At 35.4% G+C, this 18,398-nt stretch overlaps 2 protein-coding genes across 2 annotated transcripts in view; both read left to right on the forward strand.

Annotated features, from left to right (window-relative positions):
• Positions 1–18,398, forward strand: part of LOC136828250 (probable chitinase 10) — a 68,685-nt gene that overhangs the window by 32,609 nt on the left and 17,678 nt on the right.
• On the forward strand, positions 170–15,567 carry LOC136828252 (chitinase-3-like protein 1). Its single transcript, XM_067086114.1, has 7 exons — positions 170–328; positions 7,442–7,632; positions 10,677–10,801; positions 11,341–11,500; positions 11,971–12,782; positions 13,477–13,649; positions 14,966–15,567. The coding sequence occupies exons 2-7, from the start codon at positions 7,479–7,481 to the stop codon at positions 15,213–15,215; spliced, it is 1,674 nt and encodes a 557-aa protein (XP_066942215.1). The 5' UTR covers positions 170–328; positions 7,442–7,478; the 3' UTR covers positions 15,216–15,567.

Here is an 18,398-nt window from a genome sequence, read left to right on the forward strand (position 1 = left end):
AAAACTTAAAGGAAAAAACTAACAGGGAAAAGAAAATATCCCAACATCAAATACTAAAATGTAATCAATCGTGCCACACAGCTGGGGATATCGTAAGTGAACCCTGATGGACTAGAGATTTGACACTTGTCAGACGCTATAATTTGCCTTTGATCGACACATACGCGCATATTTACAAAGCAGTTATCTTTCTGAATCATAACTGTTTGTGTGGGAGGTGGTGTGATGATTATAAGCGACTCCAGTGACGAAAAACTGTCATTCTTGGGAAAGCTGCAGTCAGTGCTTTTGCCTCCGAGAAAGAAGTTAAACCGTAACAGTTCCTCAGGTTAGTAAAGGAAACGTCTTTATTTTCTGTTGCTAGACCTATAAATTCTATGTTGGACATTTATGTGCCCAGCAACTCAAAAGCTTTATAATATATATATATATATATATATATATATATATATATATATATATATATATATATATATATATATATATATATATATATATATATATACATACAAAATTCTCAGGTCGCTAATAAACTTTAAATTGGAAAGTTAAACTTATTTATGCATTTATTTCTATATATATATTTTTTAACATACAAAATTCTCAGGTCACTAATTTAAATTGGATTAATATTTTTTTTAACTTATTTATGCATTTATTTCTATCTGGCCTCTTACTCTCCTCATCTCCTTACCACACTCACGGACACCTTTGGACAGGGACCCCGTGCTCAATCTAAAACAACTTCCCATTAACACAAATGATTCTTTCAGTACCAAAACTCGTTAGGCAGTCGACTCTTAGTGTAACTGAGAAGCTCGCTCTAATTAAGGTACATTAAAAAGTTAAACTGATTGACTGAAAGGGGAAATATGTTCAGATTAAAATACCATAAGTCCTGTGTTATCGGCTGCTTCTCACTTTTTGTCGATAACTCCATGTTTGTTTTTCTCTCTGGAAATGACAGAATTATCTTTGGGTTACATCAAAACACCTCCTTCATAAAATGAGCGTGTTATTTATCAGTTTACAGGGGCTAATAATACGAGTTGCTCTTAGAGCTAGTACCTGTAATGGCAAAAGGCAGGCTTAATGTAATAACAGCATAAAGTAAATCAATTACCATTTTTAAATAAAATATAAAGAAATATAGACAAACGAATATTTATGCGCAAAACTTTAAGCAGAGTCAATAAAAACAAAAAGGTTTCAGTGCAAAATAGACAAGAAAAGAATATCAACATCATAAGTTAGCTTTACGAGACCAAGACATAGGTCTAGACTTGTATAAGGTTAGGTATGGCCAAAGTCTGTCACAGTCATCATTAGGTAATCATAATGGAATTTGTCGATAACAGAACAGGTGTTATAAGGAACAACATCTATATTGAAAAGGGGGCTGTTTTTTACTTTTTTTCGAGTTGACGGTAAATAACTAGAGCAGATATCAGTGGAGCTACTCGTGATTGGCGGGAAACTCGCAATGCTTGCCACCCACCAATGGTTTTGTTAATGAGTGTAGAGTACTGATAACATAATTTTTGAAATAAAAAGGACATGAAAAGATTTTAAAAGATCTACCGTAATTAAACTATCACAGATTTATGCAGTATTACAATTAAGGTAAATGTATTTAGTGGTTAGTCTACCACGGTGCTGTATGGTCACTTTCCTGTGTTAGTTTCATTTACATGTAATGTTGGTCATAAGATAATTAAGAAGACATAAGATATATTTGTAATCAGATCTGAATAATACAAAACTGTGAGCATCATGACCGAATCAAAATGAGCCCAGTTCTGAAGTAATTGTCTTCCCTATGACTTACCCAAGGACACAGATAGGAATACAAAGCACAAATTCACCACCATATGATGAATCACTTGGCTACCGAATAAGACTAGTAGTCTAAAGACTTCTCTCATCCCTGATATTGCAGCATTCAACTTCCTTGTTTGAATCCATGGTCTTTGGAACGTGCAAAGCTGTAAGTCATTTGTAAAGTCAATTGTAAAGTCTCTGCTGAGCAAGTTTTCTATGGTGACGTCCCATTTTCTTTGCCTCTACAATTCGTCACACCTGGCGTGCCGGGTCACGTAAATCCAACCATTTAAACTATGTATATAATTGTTTACCTGTCTTCGATTTGTGTGCCATGTATTCTTCTTTCGCAGGCATCAAGAGTGTATTCAGCTTCAGTTCTGTCTGTTTGCATATTGTAAAGTGTACTCGTTCGCTGTATTTATTGTTAATAATCATAAACCTCAGGTCACCCTTGTTCCCATTGTATTCCGCGGCGCGACGTCAGTCTGCCGCTATATAAACTGCCTGGATCATGAATAAAGTAACAGTACTCTTTTACCTGCTCGTTTTTTGCACCTCTTAAAAAGCAAGCATAGGCCTAATTACCGCAGTTGCAGCAGAAACTGATGCCTGGTGGAGTCTGTCGTTTCCTTGAACTTTTGAGTTGTTTTGTTTCTGTGTTTTATTTGTGCTTAAACTCATACTTTTATCGGATATTTCGGTACTTTAGTTTCGTCTCCTCACTAAGTGAAAACTTGATCTCTTGGCCTAAATACGTGAATGTAAGCGCATGGAATTTCTGAACGAACGAAGGTGCCGGTACATATATAACAATCATCAACCCCATAAGAGTACCATGAAGTAATAAGAGAAGTGTGGCTGTCATATATCCTGAGAATATCTTGTCTTTCTGATAAAATCAGTACTACTGTGTTAACCAACACCTGTAAAAGGAAGGGATGAACCATGTGGAAACAGAAATTGGGTTATTATTCTTAGTACAAACAAAGAGTATTTCTTTAAGTTGTTCCTGACAGCAAACGACAGGTCGTTGGTGTGTGTGTGTGTGTGTGTGTGTGTGTGTACTCGAGATAAACTTGGCCGAAATCATCGCGAGTCACGCCAGGCTTTGAGTAAAACAAGAATAAATTTTGCATTAAACTAAAGTTTTCTATAAAGAATAATTTACCAGCATTAACACCGTGATAATCACATAGCCTAGCGGTCACTGAACAACTATAAAACCGTACTCTGTGTGTAAACTTCAGCATTACCATCTAAATCGAAAAAAAAAACCGTTCCTTGTTTCGTTACAGAAAATAGTTGTGCTCTTTCATCTGAGGATTATTAAGTGTACGTCTACATTAGAAACCACAGTAATTTGCTAGGCGTTCGTTGTTTAGGCATCAAACCCCTGCTCTTAGATTAATTTAGTAAAATGGTGGAAATATCATTAGCGCATGCGCACCTGATATACCTCACAAACCTGGCCGATTTGGTCTGTTCAGATTTTCTGAACAGAGAACCTGAACTCCCAAGATCACATTACGTACAAGCTAGGTGACTGATAAAAATAAAGAGCGTAAAATAACTATCTAAACACCTGGGAACTAAGACAAAACAGCTGATGCATGCAAACCTAATAAACTGAAAACCAGGCTGAAATACCTAGGAAAGCTAACTACCGAGGAAGATATAAGGATGAGGTCTGTGATAACTGCAGAATAGAGGAGGACACAACAGAACATTTGTTCAGGTGTAAACGTATACAAAACTTAACATTAGATCCTGAACAGAAAACTAGAATTTGAAAAAAAAGAATAAATGTTAAAAAGTAAACAGTAAAACGTAAAAGGAGGAGTAATAAAAGTTTTCATTTGGGAGGACATTAAGGGGTATGCTAAATTAAATGAAAAACTGTTAAATAATATATATAATGTTTAGGTAAAAAATAAAACTGAGAAAAATTGAAGAAATAATGTAGTAAAAATAAACGTAAATGTATTCATTAGCGCATGTACAAAAATCCTGGTGTGTGCCTGCAACTGTGTTTGTGGAGTGACTGGAACCAGTAGTAGTAAATACAAATATACGAACAGTATATGTTTATTATTACTGTAAAAAAATATTTTTTGGGGGGCCATTCTCGATGCATCGACTGATACAGTATCAGGATGTTTCAATTTCTTACCTATACTCCTAATAATATCTATTTCACCATTAATATATTCATGACTACGTACACATAATGCTATTCAAGATCAGATATGAATACTGATTTCTTAACTGTGTTGCTGTGTCCCGAATAAAAATTAACATATGCAGAGATATTGGTTGGTTTTCTCTATACACTAAACCTAAACTCAGTGTTATTTTCATGAGTACGGTAAATCAAAAGAGAAAAGTAAATCATTTACTGTCACCGCAGTAAATTCAGTCAGTGCTACTAATTCTTTCATCTCTCAAAGAATGTTTTGACATATTCGTTACTACTCAAATAACACTTATATCGGTAATGTACCTAAACCATTTCACATTTACTAGAATAAATCTGAATAATGTTCCCAATAACCTGCTCTCAAAAAAATCCCGTGCCTAAGTTACTGAGGGTGCTATTTTGGCTTGTTATCTACGCGTCACCTACTCCGAGGTGCTAGTACTAAACATGGAGGAAGCTCCTTGGGACGCCGTGTTTAGTACTAGCCCCTTGGTGATCAAAGTATTATATACACCCATTTCTGTATCGTGTGGTCGACAAACTATATTAATAAACGATATCTTCGTGCGGCCGTCTACTTTTCATTTACCATACGGTGTTTAGTACTAGCTCCCGGAGCAGGTGACAGATAGATAACAAGCCAAGGTAGCACCGTTACTTAGTACAAGTTATAGAGGGTTTCCCACGGTCATACCAAAATCTTGAAAGCAATAATTCCTGTTAAAGTCAAATTCACAATGTTTTACAGAAAGTCTAATCTAGTCTATTAGGTATTCTATTCTTAGAGAGTGGTATATCAAACTATCTGCTATTTAGACTTTCAGATTTAAAGTCTAATTCAATTCTCCTGCCATTTGACAACTCGGGTACACAAGTATATGCAGGCTATATATATATATATATATATATATATATATATATATATATATATATATATATATATATATATATGACAAACGTCACAAGTCACTGAACATTAGCACATGTGATGCAACTAAATTAAAAAAAAAACTTTTTTTAAATAGTATTTTCAATTCATATCCTCTAAAATCCATTACCTGCACACTTAACCGACTCGAGAATTAATCTTCTCGCCCAAGCTGTGTCAATAATATCGTTTATACATTAAATAAAAAATAAATGATTCGCCATTAAAAGTTCATTTATCACTCTCGCCCTGAATTTAGTTGATAGAATATCATTATGCATTTGCGTTCAAATTCGTTTGCCTTTAAGGCATGTTAATGTTTGGTTTCTGTTTTTTTATGTTCAATTTAGAATCGATTAATCTCAAGAGATTATTCTTATATATATATATATATATATATATATATATATATATATATATATATATATATATATATATATATATTTATTTATATACATATACAAGGGCTCTAATCATCTATCATTAGCCATTCATCATGCTCAAGCCATTTGAAACATTTTTAAAAAGAGGGACAAGTTAACCACGTCAGTTTCACTTCCTTCACATTTCATTAAACCTTACTGGAATATCAGCGAGGTCATCTCCTAATGGTGGGCCGAAATAAAACCACTCATGACTTAAATATAACCAAACTCAATGGAGTCATTCATCAGGCCATGATGTTTTCATAAATCTTATATCATGACGTAGGAAAACACTTGCGTTGAATTGGCTTGATTTATATATATATATATATATATATATATATATATATATATATATATATATATATATATATATATATATATATATATATATAATTTTGTTTGCTCTCGGATCGTTTATCAAATGTGGTTTATTTTTCGTTTGCCTGGAATCATACGAATCATATTTAAGCCATAATTGTGAGTTTCTTGTCAAAAGGTAATTTAATCCCTGTCACGAAAATCTTTGTAGCTTAAGTTTTCAGGTAATTTATTAATTACCTACGAAAATATTAAGATAATAAGTTAAAATATCTAAAATAATATTAAAATGATGTGAATACTTTTGCCGTTGCAACGGCACCCCGGAACGTTTGTGACAGTTCATGAATTCATGAGTTCTCAAGTGGGAATTCGACTTCTATGGACTCCATTGATACCTTCGTCAAGTAAAGAAACACTTATAAGAGCTACTAGGCTAATGTTGCAAGAGTGTACATCTTGACGATTTGTGCTTTGTCAAAATGCCAGTAAGTTTTATGGAGCAGGGACTGAACATAGGACATTTGCCTAAATGATGGTGGGTCTAATTGCATCATGATGTTTATTTTCACAACATTAAGCAAGTTTTTATCACCTGTTGCTGGAGCATTAGCATTAGCATAATCTTTTAAAACTTGTCCATCGGTTTTGTTAAAATGCAAACTTCTAAGGTATGATATAAAATATTTTGATACCCTGTATGGAACATGTCTCAATCTGTACAAAAAATATTCCAGTAACCTAAATCATATTGATTGTTTGCTTGACTTATGTTGATGCACCTTTGACGTTTTTGCATGATTTTGCACTGTTGATGAGGCAAACCGTTTGTTTTTGCTCTTCCTGTACCATAGGCTATATCTTGTAACTTTTGGGGGTCCTCATTCAAGTTAAGTCGGACAGTGGAAGGTTAGGCTTAGGGTTGTTATGTGTATGAAAAGCAAAAACGAAGTAAAACATCAATGGTGAAATGGGCCTATGTTTATAAACACAAGAGAAGCAGAGGAAAGACCAGTGCTTCGTGCTCGTAGCCTAATCTCGAAAAATCACTGGAAATAAAGTAAGAAAATATGATAATACTTAATTTCAGGGATGCAGTAGGCTACATCGTAACCTAACCTTCCGTAACCCCATCTGGCCTAGAGTGCAGCATCTAACCTCTTGGAGGGCGTTCTATCATTTTGCCCCTGTAGTCGTGCCTAAAAATCATTACTGTACTGTATTATGAACGTGGACACAACCTAACCTGACTGCATCCTATCTGACTGGGAATGGCTTTGTTCCCACAGACCCCCTTAACGTTGTATGAAAATTTTACAAGGCACAAAATAGAAGGAATTATTTGTAGGGTGGGCACAAGATAGAGACAGATGGAAAAGGCTCATTAAAAGCAGCCACTTTGGCTAGAGATGAGGCTGGAAAGAAGCAGCAGCAGTTTTTCAGTCAGTTGTAACACCCTGTCCTTTGATCAGTCTCGATGGTTAAAATAGGTGAATTAAATTTATTTTGTATATTTCCTTTATTTTCAAATGCAAACCGTGGTTTTTCGTGACGAGATTAGCTGTTGTAAATGGGTAGTACATTACTTGTACTAAAGAGGAAATGGGCAAGTGTGTGTATTTGTATGCTTGTTACTTAATACTATACACATTATTAACAAACCATAGAGTAGTGGGGTTGAATACTGTATCATTAACTCTTTCACCTCAAGTAGGAGTAAACTCTGTATAATTTTTTTGTCCACAGACTTGGAGTTTCCTGAGACTTGGAAACCTCGTGAAAAATGGGTGCTTGTTGGCACTTTCTTTGGCTTCTGACATATTGGCTTCATGTTACTAGTGCTGCAGATGACAATGGTGGGGATGTAACCACTTTAGCTGAGCATCCTGTTGACAACCAAAGTGTTTCTGAGAACCCTGGAAATGGTTGTGCTGTCTGTAAGTACTGTATTGTATAGTTTTGCAGGTTTTTGGTCCCATTCCAAAACTGTATCTTTATGTAATATTAATATTTCATAGAATCTCTTTATGTAATATTAATTTTTCATAGAATCTTCTCTTGAATTACTTTGCTTAAGAATCAGTGAAGAAACCAGAACTGATGGTGTATTCCTAGTACATTTCATTATGAAAACCCATACTGTACTTTGTGGTAGCCTACATCTGCAGGAGGGCCACCCTCCTGATACATTCCCTGTACTGTAGTGGAAACTGGTCTTTGTCTGTTTGTCTAGCGTTGGAATCATACCTGCAGTGTCATGTCCCTTTTGTTATAATCTTTAATATCATTCTGGAATAATTTATTCTTCACTGATTGGCTGAGTTCAGTTACTGTACTGCCACAGATAATTAGTGTTTTTGCTTTAGATTTTTCCACTCTTTATAGTTGTGGGCAGCTGATAAATGAACCCATACACCAATTTGGCACCCATATTGACCTTTTATTGTCAGATGTTACAGGGATTTTATCTTTTGGAGAGGCTTGTTTGTGGGCTTATATGATCATAATTTCGATTAAGTTAATGTGGTGATGGATCAAGTTGTTCCTGATGTTATACTTGAAAGCACAGACCAATTGAGATAGTATTCACTGTGATCCTATGGAACTCAGTTGGTGCAATACTTATAGAAATCCGAAGAGTATTGTGTTTAAATGATCATCCTAGCACTATTATCGGATCATCTTAGCACTGTTTTCAAGAGAATTCCTTCTTAAATCCTCAAGTTTCATCTTAAAAGTAAGTCATGGCTTAATGCTGCATGTAAGCTTGCCTACCATGAAAAACTAGGAGCCCATCATTTATGTAGGAACACTGAGCAGACTTTTTGTGGCATAATTTTATTGCATGTAGATTAAGGGACTAAATCTGTCCTCATACTCCTCACACTGTAGGCTGATTTCAGTTATATACCCCTCTTGTAACTGGTTTAGAGAAACTAATCTCTGAGCATCTTTGTAGGTTAGTTGAAGATAATAACCTTCTATCAGCCTTACCTTTTGCATTTTGTAAAGGCCTTGGTATTTGTGATGCACTCTTGTCATTATCTGCTGTCTTGCAGAGTGCTGTTGTTGAGGGTACAGAGGCAAGCACAGCTGATTTAGATTTTAGCGAAGCCTTTGGCAGAGTGAATCAATGAGCATTATGTATCAACATTATTGGGATATGGTGGCTTCTTTTATTGATGTTTTAAATTAATTTTCAATAGGCACAACCCAAAAGGTTTATGTTGTTGGACAGTATAGTAGCTTTAGTTATGTCACTTCAGGTGTTCCTCAAGGTAGTCTTCTTGGGCCTTTGCTATTATCTATACTAGTGACATATGGAAAAGCCCAGGGAACAAATTGTTAGAATATTCCAGTGATGCTACCCTTTTAGCTCTTCCCACCTTAAGTCTGTGGTTGCAGAATCCTTGAATAGAGATTTGGCAGGTATTTATGGTTGGTGTATGCTTTAGGTCATGAAGCTTAACCCTTCTAAAACTCAAAATATGATGGTTGATCCAGAATACCTTTGCCTTTGCATCTTAATTTTTGTACCTGTAGATAGTACACTTTTAAATGTCAGTGACTTAAGATTTTATTTGTAACTTTTGATAATAAATTAACATTTGAGAAGCATACAGTATACATATTACTTCCTTTGTTTCTCAGAAAGTTGGTATCTGGTGGAAATGTTGTCAAGAGTTCTGTGGTGAAGATATATTTAAATGTTTCAACTTTTTTCTTCCATGTTTGGGTCTTCAGGTGCTGACTGTCATCTCAAACTCTTGGTTAGAGTTGTGTAATTAGCCCAAATTTATTTTGTCAACACTTAATGTTGACTTGTGGCATATATGTACAGTGAGTTCATTAATGTTTGTTGCATAATATGTACTACACTGGGCTGTTATTCCAGAGGAGGTTAAGCAGGACTGTAGCTTCCCTCTTAGCTTTAGCCTTTACGTAGTGTTTGAGTGAACCCCATGCTGAATCTCACACATTAAACAACTGGTTGATCATTGCCCTGTCTTCCACATTAGGTTTTGTTTTTAAAGTGCCAGCTACTCTCATTCCATTAGGCATCACCAAATTCATTATGTGCTTGCATTACCCTTGCAACTATCTAGCAAGGAAAGGTCTTGTCCTGTTTTGTTTGGGCTGTGAGATGTTATCTGAGAGAAATTTGGAGCTTATCAAGCTCCAAGTTTCCCTACCGGTTTCAATAATGGGGGAACCTTCCACTCTCCAAATTATCCAAAAGTGCATTACCATCCATCTCTGGGTTTGAAGCATCCAGGATATATCATAATGGTTATGATTTCAGTGCCACTGCAACTCCATTTACTTTTAAACTTAATATGGATTTAAGTTCATTTCTCAGCATGACTACATGAAGATCCCCAATCCACATTCTCTCCAAGTTTTTCCTGGAAGATACAGCCCATGGGTACATGAGTCCATATTCAGTTGATCCTAAGGTAGCAATAGTTTTGAGTCAACCTAAACAAAGTGGGGTGATTGGGAAGTGGGACACATTCATCACCCTCTTTTAAAGCATGCATTTACCTCGACAGTATATGTCGATAGCCAAGGTTATCTGTCACTGCGCCTTATAAAAATAAGTATTCTTTAGTAATTTCAATGCCGAGAGTCCATCTTGCCAAAGCAATCATTCAAGCTGTCTGAGACTAATGGTTTTTTTATACAGAAATGAAATTAATTATTTTTCCAAATACAAATGCTCTCCCTTTTCTTTTCACAGAAAATATATGCCTTCCTCCTAAGCCCTTACAGATAGCAATTAAGACTACACAGACAGTGATCAGTTTCCAACACGGGGAGGCACTCAGGTTTTGGGACCCCACAGAGAGGTAGGAAAGTTTTTCTGTGATGGGACATATCTGGAGATTGCTGCTACTGTACTGCAAATGCAGGTTATCATAAAGTCAGGGATTTGCGTGTGAAAAAATTAACAATTTTTAAATTATTAAATTTTTTGTAGTTGTGTGCCCAGAGGATGGGCTTTTTGGTGATCCGTGTGACTGCAGCAAGTATTACAATTGCTTTTTGGGATTTGTTCATCATAACACATGCCCTGAAGGAGAATTATGGAGTCAGCAACTAAAGGTATGAAAAGAAATATTTACCTCTCATAAGTATATGTTGTACCATACAAACTTCAGTAACTTTGTAAATAACTGATAGTAAATGTGCCAAACATGATATATTGAGCTACTGATAATGTTTTCAGTAGTATTGTCATAACCTTTATTTTTGAAAGTAGCGATGTCAGTGTAGGTATCATGACTGTATATTCCTCCTGTTGTATTGTTCATTATTCACATCACTCCCAGGAATATGTGATGACTCAATGTGTTCTGTTATTGTACAGTATTTTTCTTTGTGTAGCACACTACACATTAGCTAAATTGCACACTAGTTAAATAGCTAACTTCAATTAGAGAACAATTGCAGTTTTCTTCTTTCCAATAGAGGTCACTATTTCAGTATGTTACACTTGTTGTGTAAATGCAAACAAATCTTTGAATTGTTTGTCCAGATATTTTTTAGGGAATTAAAAATGACACACTTTTTGTTGTAGGAAGCATTACTTTGCTGAAAGTAAAAATTAGAAAGGCCATTTGAAATTATATCGTCTGTTTTAGGCTTGTGATTTGAAAGGAAATGTCAAGTGCACTGGTGATCAGTTAATTTTAAACACAAATGAAGATACTGATGTCCAAAGATCTGCAGATACGAGGTGCAGCAATGGCAGTGAATTTGTCAGCGTTTGTTACTATTCAAACTGGGCTTACTGGAGACCAGGTAAGCGAGCCCAGACTATGCTATATGTATTGTATGTAAAATAAAACTGGAGACTAAAAACCCAATGCTCTCTGACTTCTTCTGGTGTGTTGACTCACTTTCCATACACAGTCAAGTAAGAGAAATAGCCCTACTGCCTTCATATCTGTGTTTCAGAGTCCCTATACTGTATTGGTAGAAAAGGTCGTTCTACGTATTGCTGGTGGTCTGCGCATACATGTTTTTTTTTTTCTGAAACTTAATCAATTCTTGCTTTTCCTTAATTTACTTTTTTTTGCTTCTTCAGTCTCTATGACTTTTCATTTCTTTTTATGGTGATGGTTTTGCTTTAACCTGTTTGTGTTATTTAAGTGATATATTTATGACGTGTGGTCATTACAGTACATGTTTTACTGCAGTGTGGTATAATTGATATCTTTTTATCATGTGCAGTAAGTATTTTGATATTATTTTTTTAATTTGTTTTACAGGTGCTGGCCAGTATACTGTGAATGACATAGATTTGAACCTATGCTCGCACCTTGTGTATGCCTTTGCTGTTCTCGATGCTAGCACACTTACCATTAAAGCTCAGGATTCATGGTTAGACCTGCCAGGTGGTGTTGATAATTACAATAAGTTCACTAACCTGAAGAATCTCAAGCCAGGGATTAAAACTACATTAGCTATTGGAGGGGCAACTGATTCAAAGTCAAACAAGTATTCTAATCTTGTGTCGTCTAAAGCTAAAAGGCAAAATTTCATAAACCATGTGATCCCATTCTTAAAACGCTATAATTTCGATGGCTTAGATCTTGACTGGGAATTTCCAAAATCAGGAGATAAAGCCAACTTTGCACTATTTGTGAAAGAACTGAAGACAGCTTTTCAGCCTGAAGGCTTGATACTTACTGCTGCTGTAGGAGCCTCAAAAGCATTAACTGTATCTTCATACGATGTTCCAACACTCAGTCAGTATTTAGATTATATTCATCTGATGACTTATGATTTTCATGGTTCATGGGAGTCCAAAGCAGACCATCATGCCAAACTGTATAATGACAGTAGGAAACTGGATGCGGATTCTACGGTTAAGAATTGGATAGCAAGTGGTGCTTCAGCCAGAAAACTTGTATTAGGGGTTCCCATTTATGGGCGTAGCTTCACATTAAGTACTTCACAAAAGAAGCCACCAGCACCAGCTTCTGGAGGAGGGAATGCAGGTCCCATAACAAAAGAAGTAGGTTACCTTGGTTACCTTGAGATATGTCGGTACGTCAAAAATGGTTGGAAAGTTGTAAAGGTAAGTCAGTTTGCTTTTCTACTTCTTCTGGCATAATTGACTATGATAAAGATATAATTTTGCAGTTATAATACTATATATGTTGTCTTTTAGAAGGTTTACATTTCAAGGAATTTAAATGACTTGATAAGCTAGTTACAGTGCTATATATTTCCCTCTTCATATATTTCGTTTATGCACAGTACTCAACTGTTTTGAGAGATGTATAATTATTGGCATCATTTTCAGTTTGTTCAGTTGTCAGTTTTTTAAAATTAAAACTTCATTGCTAAAGACAAACCCTTCTTGCCAGCTCTGTAAGAGTTGAGTACTTTGATTCAGTGGTCTGGTTAAACTATTAAGTACAGTAATAATAAGAGATACTATATTTTTAATTATTTGATCATAATTACTCTTGTTTTTCAACGTTTACTTTTCTCAGTGGTATTTTTCAAATGGTGTAGTATTGTTGCAGTTCACTGGGATGAATGGTGCAGTTAACATCACATATTTTGATACACATTACAGATAGCTATGGACACATCTAGTAATTCCACTCCAAACATATAAACCTGTGATGAGGAACATGCTTAGTAAATAACATTGTCCTGCAATATTGGTAAAATAACAAGACTATGTAAAATCATTATGGATGTCCTCTTCTCTCTAGTATCTCACCTACTTTCCTAATTACTATTAAACTTTAAAATTTCAGGACAGCAGTGGAGCAAGAGGCCCTTATGCTTATAGTGGGAATCAGTGGGTTGGTTATGATGATGTGGATATGGTTCGTATCAAGGCTCAGTATGTTAAAGCAAAGGGACTTGGAGGAACGATGGTTTGGGCCATTGATTTAGCAGACTTCAAAGGAGTTTGTCCTCTTGGAAGGTATTACAGTCTCTACAGCTAATTTAAGAGTTTAGTTTATGTTTTTATTCGTATGGTTTTGGAAATTTATTTTTCTATAGCACCTTAGCTTATTAAACATTTAGAAGGTCTCTCCTCCCTCCTTGTAAGTAAAAGAATCTGTAAAGTACAAAGATTAGCATATGGCAACACAACACAGTACCCTGGTGGACTAGAGTTTACAATCTACAGTATCTCCATGTTATAAGTTGGTTGAAAGTCCATCCTAACTGGCATTTTTTAATTTTCATTCAACTTAAAATATTTCAGAGAAATATTGGCAAAATGCATTGCTTCTAAAAATATGTACTATTTACCAGGTATGCATACAAGATATGTGAAATATATAAAAATCGTTCAGCATAAAAAAAAATATGTAAAATCTATAAAAATCGTTCAGTATAAAAAAAAGACCGTAAACATCTTTGTTGCTGTTGTAGCATAAGTTACAAAACACTTTGCTCTCTCTCTCTGGTTCAGTACATTTACTGACATTTACTCAATGCAGTACGGTATTGTACCTAACACAGTATGTAGTGTGACATACAGTACTTATATTTTTCCATCTGTTTGTATGTGTTTATATACATGTATGCATTGTGTCAAGGTAAATTACACAGTGTGTTTCTTCACATCTCTCTCTCAAAAATATATTTTCCAAAAAGAATTTGGCATTTGCCAACTTTTCTCTCTGTTGATGTGAGGTTTGACTTGAATACTGCTTTACGGTATACAGTATTGTATGGTAATACAAATGAGTCTCATCAATCATGGATCCTTGAGGTTAAGGGAAACCAGATGATAACTTGGGTAATTCTCATGTCCATAATCTTCCCTCCATGATTTTAGTCATCTAAATAAATGTGTCACCAATGTAGCTAACTATTTATATTAACTTGCTTTCAAAGTCTTCAGAGTCTTCAGAGGACTGCTGGCATGCATACAGGTATAAATAACTGCACTATAGTTATGGTAGTTAAGTATGCTAACTTCAGAATTGTTTGTTTTTATTATTTTTCTGCATTTGTCAAAGTTGTTTGGTCAACCAGAATCCTTCAGTATTGGCAGAAGTGCTGTTTAAAATGTCATGGCTGTTGCAAATATTTATTTTGTTAGATATAAATAGAGGTTTGTGTTCAGAACATAATACGGGTTTAGGCCTTTTGAAATAGGTATCAACAAATATATTCCTGTCACAGAAGTGAAATGACATACCAGTATTTAATTTTCATTAAACAGCATTTAATGTAATTATGCATGCATAGTTGGGAAAGCTGACAAATATTGTGATTTTTCAGATATCCTCTTCTGTCTGCTATGAAATCAGAATTACTTTCATCAGTGAACTGTAGTGCTAAACAAAGTCCAGCTATGCAGGCTCCAGTAGCCACAGTGATACCCCAAACGGTTGCATCAACGACAGTTGGCCCTGCTTGTAGTTCACAGTGTAAGTATCTGTGTATGTGCTCAGTTGGAGCAATATTTATAGAAATACAAAGAGTATTGTGTTTAAATGATCATCCTAGCACTATTATTGGATCATCTTAGCACTGTTTTCAAGAGAATTCCTTCTTAAATCCTCAAGTTTCATCTTAAAAGTAAGTTATGGCTTAATGCTGCATGTAAGCTTGCCTACCATGAAAAACTAGGAGCCCATCATTTATGTAGGAACACTCGAGCAGACTTTTTGTGGCATAATTTTATTGCATGTAGATTAAGGGACGAAATCCGTCCTCATACTCCTCACATTGTAGGCTGATTTCGGTTATATACCCCTCTTGTAACTGGTTTAGAGAAACTAATCTCTAAGCATCTTTGTAGGTTAGTTGAAGATAATAACCTTCTATCAGCATTACCTTTTGTGTTTTGTAAAGGCCTTGGTACTTGTGATGCACTCTTGTCATTATCTGCTGTCTTGCAGAGTGCTGTTGTTGAGGGTACAGAGGAAAGCATAGCTGATTAAGATTTTAGCGCAGCCTGTGACAGTGTGAATCGTAGAGCATTATGTATAAGCTAACATTATTGGGATTTGGTGGCTCTTTTATTGATGTTTTAAATTAATTTTCAATAGGTGCAAACCCAAAGGTCTATGTTGTTGGACAGTATAGTAGCTTTAGTTATGTCACTTCAGGTTTCCTCAAGGTAGTCTTCTTGGGCCTTTGCTATTATCTATACTAGTGACATATGGAAAAGCCCAGGAACAAATTGTTAGAATATTCCAGTGATGCTACCCTTTTAGCTCTTCCCACCTTAAGTCTGTGGTTGCAGAATCCTTGAATAGAGATTTGGCAGGTATTTATGGTTGGAGTAGGCTTTAGGTCGTGAAGCTTAACCCTTCTAAAGCTCAAAGTATGATGGTTGATCCAGAATACCTTTGCCTTTGCATCTTAATTTTTGTACCTGTAGATAGTACACTTTTAAATGTCAGTGACTTAAGATTTTAGTTGTAACTTTTGATAATAAATTAACATTTTAGAAGCATACAGTATACATATTACTTCCTTTGTTTCTCAGAAAGTTGGTATCTGGTGGAAATGTTGTCAAGAGTTCTGTGGTGAAGATATATTTAAATGTTTTAACTTTTTCCTCCCTTGTTTGGATTTTCAGGTGCTGACTGTCATCTCAAACTCTTGAGTTGTGTAATCAGCCCAAATTTATTTTATGAACACTTAATGTTGACTTGTGGCATTTATGTAGAGTGAGTTCATTAATGTTTGTTGCATAATATGTACTACACTGGGCTGCTATTCCAGAGGAGGTTAAACAGGACTGTAGCTTTCCTCTTAGCTTTAGCCGTTATGTAGTGTTTGAGTGAGCCCCATGCTGAATCTCACACATTAAACAACTGGTTGATCATTACCCTGTCTTCCACATTAGGTTTTGTTTTTAAAGTGCCAGCTACTCTCATTCCATTAGGCATCACCAAATTCATTATATGCTTGCATTACCCTTGCAACTATCTAGCAAGGAAAGGTCTTGTCCTTGTTTGGGCTGAGATGTTATCTGAGAGAAATTTGGAGCTTATCAAGCTCCAAGTTTCCCCTACCTTTCAATAATGGGGGAAACCTTCCATGCTCCAAATTATCCAAAAGTGTATTACCATCCATCTCTGGGTTTGAAGCATCCAGGATATGTCATAATGGTTATGATTTCAGTGCCACTGCAACTCCATTTACTTTTAAACTTAATATGGATTTAAGTTCATTTCTCAGCATGACTACATGAAGATCCCCAATCCACATTCTCTCCAAGTTTTTCCTGGAAAATACAGCCCATGGGTACATGAGTCCATATTCAGTTGATCCTAAGGTAGCAATAGTTTTGAGTCAACCTAAACAAAGTAGGGTGATTGGGAAGTGGGACACATTCATCACCCTCTTTTAAAGCATGCATTTACCTCTACAGTATATGTCGATAGCCAAGGTTATCTGTCACTGTGCCTTACAAAGATAAGTATTCTTTACTAATTTCAATGCCAAGAGTCCATCTTGCCAAAGCAATCATTCAAGCTGTCTGAGACTAATGGTTTTTTTTATACAGAAATGAAATTAATTATTTTTCCAAATACAAATACTCCCCCTTTTCTTTTCACAGAAAATATATGCCCTCCTCCTAAGCCCTTACAGATAGCAATTAAGACTACACAGACAGTGATCAGTTTCCAACATGGGTTTTGGGATTCTCACAGGTAGAAAGGGGAAAGTTTTTCTGTGATGGGACATATCTGGAGATTGCTGCTACTGTACTGCAAATGCAGGTTATCATAAAGTCAGGGATTTGCGTGTGGAAAAATTAACAATTTTTAAATTATTAAATTTTTTTGTAGTTGTGTGCCCAGAGGATGGGCTTTTGGTGATCCGTGTGACTGCAGCAAGTATTACAATTGTGTTTTGGGATTTGCTCATCATAACACTTGTCCTGAAGGAGAATTATGGAGTCAGCAACTAAAGGTATGAAAAGAAATATTTCCCTCTCATAAGTATATGTTGTAACATACAAACTTCAGTAACTTTGTAAATAACTGATAGTAAATGTGCCAAACATGATATATTGAGCTACTGATAATGTTTTCAGTAGTATTGTCATAACCTTTATTTTTTATTTGAAAGTAGTGATGTCAGTGTAGGTATCATGACTGTATATTCCTCCTGTTGTATTGTTCATTATTCACATCACTCCCAGGAATATGTGATGACTCAATGTGTTCTGTTATTGTACAGTATTTTTCTTTTGTGCACACTCTGAATATTAGCTAAATTGCACACTAGTTAAATAGCTAACTTTAATTAGAGAACTAATTGCAGTTTTCTTCTTTCCAAGAGAGGTCACTATTTCAGTATGTTACACTTGTTGTGTAAATGCAAACAAATCTTTGAGGAGACTTGTTTGTTTTTCCTGAATGTTTGTAGATTTTTTTAGGGAATTAAAAATTACACACTTTTTGTGTAGGAAGCATTACTTTGCTGAAAGTAAAAATTAGAAAGACCATTTGAAATTATATCGTCTGTTTTAGGCTTGTGATTTGAAAGGAAATGTCAAGTGCACTGGTGATCAGTTAATTTTAAACACAAATGAAGATACAGATGTCCAAAGATCTGCAGATACGAGATGCAGCAATGGCAGTGAATTTGTCAGCGTTTGTTACTATTCAAACTGGGCTTACTGGAGACCAGGTAAGCGAGCCCAGACTATGCTATATGTATTGTATGTAAAATAAAACTGGAGACTAAA

This window comes from Macrobrachium rosenbergii, chromosome 42, assembly GCF_040412425.1.
Source record: "Macrobrachium rosenbergii isolate ZJJX-2024 chromosome 42, ASM4041242v1, whole genome shotgun sequence".
NCBI classification, from domain to species: Eukaryota; Metazoa; Arthropoda; class Malacostraca; order Decapoda; family Palaemonidae; genus Macrobrachium; species Macrobrachium rosenbergii.

Excerpts from the sequence above, each read along its gene's own strand:
- LOC136828252 (XM_067086114.1), top strand. The coding sequence starts at position 7,479 with ATGGGTGCTTGTTGGCACTTTCTTTGGCTTCTGACATATTGGCTTCAT. Across the intron at positions 7,633-10,676 it reads TGGAAATGGTTGTGCTGTCT|TTGTGTGCCCAGAGGATGGG; the intron begins GTAAGTACTGTA and ends AATTTTTTGTAG. Across the intron at positions 11,501-11,970 it reads CTGGGCTTACTGGAGACCAG|GTGCTGGCCAGTATACTGTG; the intron begins GTAAGCGAGCCC and ends TTTGTTTTACAG.